Consider the following 7,500-nt stretch of genomic DNA (forward strand, 5'->3'; position numbering starts at 1 on the left):
CAAAGGCTAACAAATCTACTGGACGCAGCGTTGCGTAAATTACAGTAGGTAAATAAATAAACAAGCAGCTTTGTTGTTTTTCTGGGACACACAATCAAAGGCAGCGTCATTAAAGGGGAAACTGGGACAAGCGTTTGAGGCAAGAACTCCACAGAGGGCAGACAGAGGAAAGCCTACACAGCTAGCCCAGTTTACCGACCGTTCAACAGCCGCAAACAACACACCTGCCCACTAGCCTTGACTCCCAATCACGGACCAACACACCTGTCCACTAGCCCTGACTCAATCACCTGACCCAACACGCCTGAACTCCACAGCTGGCCCTATTGTGGACCTTCACCATCACCAGTGTGTTGTCAGAGTTCTCAAAATGAGGATGGATATTGGCTCCTTTGTTTTGGCACTGTGCGTTGTATAAGGGTATTGTGTAAGGAGGTTCAGCCTCTATCCTATAAGACAGCTGTGTTCCCCGACACCCTCCGAGCCCCTCCACCCCTCCCTCCCTTTCAGGACACAAGGTCCATACGTTTGCTATGCGCTAATGTCCATAATCCTTAATTCAGGGGGATTAACATATAAAACCAACTCAGGAAATCTACTGACAAAGTGCAGAATACAGCATGTGTGGGAGGGGAGCAGGAGGCTTACAATTAACATTAAGCAGCCCCATAATCATCATTAGAGCCGTGATGAGGCCCTGTACACACTACCCTATAGGATCTGCACTGAGTAATGGATCTAAAGCAGTTTAATTAAAGATTCCCATCAGTCAGTCACGACGACTTGAAAGGCAACTAAGGGGGGGAGAGCGAGAGAGAGAGAGAGAGAGAGAGAGAGAGAGAGAGAGAGAGAGAGAGAGAGAGAGAGAGAGAGAGTTTCACCACACACCAAGTGTGTTGAGTGTTTCAGCATTAGAGGGGAGACTGATTAAACACATACAAACCATTAAAAGCTCAAAAAAGACCCTTCAGTGTAGAATGCAAAGTCTCAATTTGGACGCTGACTTTATCTATGCTAATTAAAAGTAGGCTATCAAAGTGAGGCGCAGTCAGGGGGGGTGGGGGGGAGTGAATGGGGAACCTTGAAAGTTTAGATTTCAAGTCCAGATGAGATGGCTGACTCAGTTAAGACATCGCGGTAACAAACCAAAGAGATCGATATATCCTTGCAAGGTAGATGGGTGGGTCCTTGACCCGAGCAACAAAGCGCATAAAAACACAGATCCTCGTTCCGAAATCTACTTCAAAGTGTCGGCCGAAGCAGATGAGGCCTTGTTCCGTGATGTGTGTGTGTGCACCTGGGCTTGTCTGTGTGTGTGTATGTATGTGTGTGTGTGTGTGTGTGTGTGTGTGTGTGTGTGTGTGTGTGTGTGTGTGTGTGTGTGTGTGTGTGTGTGTGTGTTGTGTGTGTGTGTCTGTGTTTGGGGGGGGGCTGCTGTTGCTACATTGCATGTTGGTTTAGAAGTCATCATGTGCTAGGCATCTGTGCTCGTTGTGAGTTGTGTGTGTGTGTGTGCTTGCTGAAGTGTCCACTTCACTCTTTCACTGAGGATGCTGTGTCCTAAATATACACACATACACAAATACACCCACAATACATCACTCTCACACTTCAGAAGTACATTTCACATGTGCGTTCACGTCCACAGTATATTCTAAACCCATGTGTGTGAGCGTGTGTGTATGTGTCTTTAGTTCTGCGTGAGGATACTGTGAGGATAATATATGTGCATGCCAGAGGGGGCACCATAGGTAACTCCATAGGAACTGAATCAATCTACGATACAGTCCCATCTCTATGTGTGTGTGTGTGTGTGTCCATGGCTATGTCTGGACGTCTGGTCATGCCACACTAGTGTGTGCCACTTACAGAATTAAGCACCAGGCGTCAAACCTTGGTCCAGCGTGTTCTAAGCGCCAATGCTGACCACTACACCACCACTGTGTGTGTGTGTGTGTGTGTGTGTGTGTGTGTGTGTGTATGTGTCTGTGTGTGAGTGTGTGTGTGTGTGTGTGTTTGTGTGTGTGTGTGTGTGTGTGTGTGTATGTGTGTGTGTGTGTGTGTGTGTGTGTGTGTGTGTGTGTGTGTGTGCGCTGCGTGTGGTGCTTTGGTTCCGGTACTCACTGCGGCTCTCGTACATGCTCCTGGACTGGGCCCAGATCTTGAAGGGGTCGGGCTTCTTCTGGAGCGTGGCGTCGGGCGGCGGGTCGTGGGGCGGCAGACTGGGCAGCGGCTGGTTAGGCGGCGGGGGCACGGCCACCACGGCGTCCGGAGGCAGCGTGGGCATGCAGGGCACGGCTCGCAGCGGCGAGTCGGTGTGGACGCTGCGCTGGCTGCACACGCTGTGCTGCGAGCTGCCCTGGCTGTCCTTCCTCTCCAGCTGCTGTTGACGAGGGGACAGTTACTGTTACTATTCATTCCATGCCTTTATGCCCCTCTCACTCAATGTTCTCAATGTTCTCAATGTTCTTAATGTTCTCAATGTTCTCATTGTTCTCATTGTTCTCATTGTTCTTGTACAAACTGTTACACGGTTTTGTTTTGTGCTTTGGCAACACAGAACCTATGCTAATAAAGCAATTTCAATTGAATTGAATTGAGAGGGGGAGACAGAGAGATAAAGAGTGAGAGAGAGAGAGAGAGAGAGAGAGAGAGAGGGATGGATAGGGAGGGAGAGAGAAAGGGGCACATTGAGAAAGAAAATAGAGAGAAAGAGAAAACGAGAGAGAGAGAGAGAGAGAGAGAGAGAGAATTGAATCCATTTTTTGTCTCTTGGGCCAAATGTGATGTGATGAACAGAACGCTAAGAATCTGAAGAAGGTTTAGTTGAATACGGAGAGTGACAGAGCGTGAGAACTGGAGAAGCATTGAGAGAGAGTGATAGAGAGATAGAGAGAGGGGGGGGGGCATCCGAACAGAGTGGGAGGAAGGCAGAAAGGGACACAAAAACACCACAGAGGAGAGGAGAGAAAAACAGGTGAGTAAGAAAGGAGGATGGGGAGGGAATGAAAAAAGACTCAACCACTCAAGGTCAGAATGTGTGTGTCTGTGTGGGTGTATAAAGGTCTCTGTGTGTGTGTGTGTGTGTGTGTGTGTGGGTGTGTGTGTGTGTGTGTGTGTGTGTGTGTGTGTGTGTGTGTGTGTGTGTTGACTTGGTTTAATGACTCCCACACATATGAAACTCTCAAAAGCTCTTGTTCAGAGGTTGGCATTATGTTCTAAAAAGCCTGTGTAGACCAAAAGTCAGTCTTTTGCATGCGCATACCCATGTGCACAAGCACACACACACACACACACACACACACACACACACACACACACACACACACACACACACAAATATGCACACACACACAAATATGCACACACACACACACACACACACACACACACACACACACACTGTTAAGGGTTTAGTCACTAGCTTCCTGTTCAGCTAGCAATATTCTGATTTCTATTCTGAATGTTTCTCCTCACCCCCATACAGCCTCAGGTTGGTATCACAACATTCACACACACATGAATACACTCACACACACATAGATGAACACACCCACACACACATACATGAACACACTCACACACACATAGATGAACACACCCACACACACATACATGAATACACTCACACACACATAGATGAACACACCCACACACACACACACATACATGAACACACTCACACACACATAGATGAACACACCCACACACACATACATGAATACACTCACACACACATAGATGAACACACCCACACACACACACACACACACACACACACACACACACATGAACACACTCACACACACATAGATGAACACACCCACACACACACACACACACACACACACACATGAACACACTCACACACACATAGATGAACACACCCACACACACACACACACACACATGAACACATGAACACACACATAGATGAACACACCCACACACACATACATGAATACACTCACACACACATAGATGAACACACCCACACACACACACACACACACACACACACATGAACACACTCACACACACATAGATGAACACACCCACACACACACACACATGAACACACTCACACACACATAGATGAACACACCCACACACACACACACACACACACACATGAACACACTCACAGACACATAGATGAACACACACACACATACATGAACACACTCACACACACATAGATGAACACACCCACACACACACATGAACACACTCACACACACACAGATGAACACACACACACTCATACACACATACATGAACACACTAACAGAAACACTAACTCAGTGTGACATCATCGACCCCATGTGACCTTTCCCCCTGACTTAAGTCACATGATGTCCCTCAGCCATAGTTCCACTAGCTCAGCAATCACACACACACACACACACACACACACACACACACACACACGTGCACACTGTTTATTTTTACCCCTTTTCCCCACTCTCTCTCTCTCTCTCTCTCTCTCACAAACAAACACACACACACACACACACACACAAACAAACACAGAGGCCCATGTGGTATTTGAGCTGATCTAATACTGATGGGTCATCAAATGAAAGAGCATCGCAATGTGCCATCCCACTCTGAGGCCAACCTGCAGCTCATATTCCACTGCCCTGTCCTCTACTCATCTGGACTAGCCACGTATGGACGAGCCACGTATGGTCCAGATGAGTAGAGGACTCTCTCTGATGGTCTAAACCTCTGAAAATGGCCTGCTTCTATCCCATGAAACTCTAAAATCAGTGCTTGTAAGGAGTAACCCTCCTGCTAGATTTCCTTAGCGCTCCAAGACAAACACGTTGTGTCGTGTCGTGTCGTGTCGTGTCGTGTCGTGTCGTGTCGTGTCGTGTCGTGTCGTGTCGTGTCGTGTCGTGTCGTGTCGTGTCGTGTCGTGTCGTGTCGTGTCGTGTCGTGTCGTGTCGTGTCGTGCTGTGCTGTGCTGTGCTGTGCTGTGCTGTGCTCCGTTTTTGAAAGCTGCAGCTCCACGCGGGTTTAAACAATCTGCATAAGCCAAGATGAGTGCTGCTGCTGCCACTGCTGTGTGTGTGTGTGTGTGTGTGTGTGTGTGTGTGTGTGTGTGTGTGTGTGTGTGTGTGTGTGTGTGTGTGTGTGCGCTCTGCTGGTCATTAGTGTGTTCAGCAATGCTTTGAGCTGCGCTATGCCCCTTGGCTTCCCCTAGGCTCAGCTTCCACAATAATTGGAAACGAGGCCCCTCTTCCCTGACCCACCCCCACCCCCCCCCCAACCCCACCCCCACCCCCCCTAACCCCACCTCCTCCCATCTTAACAATTCCTCTCTCTTTTAGCTTCCGCTCTCTTACATCTATTCTTCCCTCACCCCTCTTTCTGTCTTTCTTTCTTCCTTTCTTCCTCCACATTTCTCTCTCCCTCTCTCCCTTCCCCCTCCTCTACTCTGGCCTTCCACCCTTCCCGCCAGCTGGTCAGCAGTCAGGGCTCCACCAGGCCAGCACAGCGCTGCCCAGCGGTCATTAATCAGTGCAGGAGAGATGGATTGAGGCTGAGAGAGAGATGGAGGGAAGATGGATTAAAACGTCTGTCTCTTGCTCTCGCGTGCTCCTTAAATAACCAAGATCAGACCTACATACTGCACACACACACACACACACACACACACACACAGAGAGAGAGAGGAAGGGGGGGGGGGTGACAGGGAGAGGTGGAATGACAGGAGAGGGGAGAGAGGAGGGGAAGGACAGGAGAGGGGAGAGAGGGGTGGAATGACAGGAGAGGGGAGAGAGGGGTGGAATGACAGGAGAGGGGAGAGAGGGGTGGAATGACAGGAGAGGGGAGAGAGGAGGGGAAGACCGGCGGGAAGAAGAAAGACCTGAAAAGGAAGAGAGAAGGTGGAGAAAAGAAGAAGGGAAGAGTGTGGAAGGAAAAACAGCTGTTACTCACCACCACTTTGGGGCTCCTCTTGGGCGGCACCACTCCTGTGAAACAGCGGCAGAGGGAGAGAGAGAGCATGAAGGACCGCCGGCACAACAGCACACACTCACAGACAAAAAAAACCAGTGCAAAGCCGCCCCAGCGCAATCTGCAGAGCCACGGACCAGCGGAGCCCGCTCACTGTGGACAGTAAAAACACCAGCCCTCTCTCCTCTCCTCTCTTTCCCTCTCTCTCTCCCCCTCTCTCTCTCTCTCTCCCTCTCTCTCTCTGTGCTCGGTCTGTAGTAGGCTGCGCACGGCAGGGCAGCGTGGGTTCTGTCTGCAGTAGCCTACTGATGCTGGCTGCAGAGTCTCCTCAAAATCCTTTATAGCCTCAGATCCCACTCAGTCCAGTGGAGAGAGACAGAGAGAGGGAGGGAGAGAGATAGAGGGAGGGAGGGAGGGAGAGATGGAGAGCAGAGAGAGAAAGAGAGAGGCATGAACAGAGGAGAGTGTAGAAGAGGAGGTTTTCAGCTGCTGTGGAGCACAGTGTGTGTGATGTGATGTGTGCCGTGGCAGCGGAAGCAAGAGAGTGAGAGAGAGAGCGAAAGAGAGAGAGAGAGAGGGAGAAAGAGATGGATGAAGAGTGAGAGAGACAGAGAAGAGAGGGAAACAGAGGGAGCGAGAGAATTCTGGTCTCGACGGCAGGCGTGTTTCTCTCCGGCTGAGAGCATCTAACTCCGGCGCCAGTCAGCACGATCGGCGCGCGCACACACACACACACACACACACACACACACACACACACACACACACACACTGCTCCTACTCCAGTGCTCAGGGAGCTTGCACATTTAAAAAGGCAGCTCTGCTCTCTCTCTCTCTCTCTCTCTCCTCTTCTCTCACCATCCCCCTCCTCACTATGGATCGCTCACTCCCACCCCCTCCTCTCTCTCCACTGACACTCCTTCTCAGCATCTCAAAGCACGCACACACACACACACACACACACACACCAGCAGACTTGTTTTTACTTCCCAATCTAACACCTCATGAATTAAAAGAAACACACACACACACACACTAGTGGCTTTTTGTGGGGACAACAGCAACCGGTTGGAATGAGCAGAGGAAACGTAATGGATTAATCAGAACCAGCTGAACACAGAACCCCACAGAGCAGCAGGTGGACCCAGGAATGCTGGGCAGGAGATATCAGCAGCCGTCATCTAACAGGCTCACCCCTGCCTCACACACACACGTGCGTGCACACAAACACGCACGCACACACCTTCACCATATGGTGAAGATGATTCTGTTATACCATGTGCGACATGTTAATTAGATGAAAGTACAGCCCTCTGCGGTGATGACAACTGTTGCTATATTAATATATATATTAATTTTCAGACATTTTCAGACTTTAAATGGAGATCAGGACTGTTAGCACATGTATGTGTGTGTGCGTGTGTGTGTGTGTGTGTGTGTGTGTGTGTGTGTGTGTGTGTGTGTGTGTGTGCATATTTTACCATTTCTGCTGTAAGTGCATGTTGTGTGTGATGTCTGTATGCTACTGAGACCCCC

At 49.6% G+C, this 7,500-nt stretch overlaps 1 protein-coding gene across 14 annotated transcripts in view; it reads right to left on the reverse strand.

Annotated features, from left to right (window-relative positions):
* LOC121712976 (membrane-associated guanylate kinase, WW and PDZ domain-containing protein 1-like) overlaps positions 1-7,500 on the reverse strand; it is a 137,845-nt gene that overhangs the window by 23,952 nt on the left and 106,393 nt on the right. For all 14 annotated transcript variants that reach the window (XM_042097156.1, XM_042097155.1, XM_042097154.1 and 11 more), the window contains 2 exons: positions 5,947-5,981; positions 2,125-2,383 (listed from right to left, as the gene is read on the reverse strand). In XM_042097156.1, coding sequence (XP_041953090.1) covers positions 2,125-2,383; positions 5,947-5,981 — 294 coding nt within the window. The remainder of the gene's footprint in view (positions 1-2,124; positions 2,384-5,946; positions 5,982-7,500) is intronic.

Source organism: Alosa sapidissima, chromosome 7 (genome assembly GCF_018492685.1).
Source record: "Alosa sapidissima isolate fAloSap1 chromosome 7, fAloSap1.pri, whole genome shotgun sequence".
Lineage (NCBI taxonomy): Eukaryota > Metazoa > Chordata > Actinopteri > Clupeiformes > Clupeidae > Alosa > Alosa sapidissima.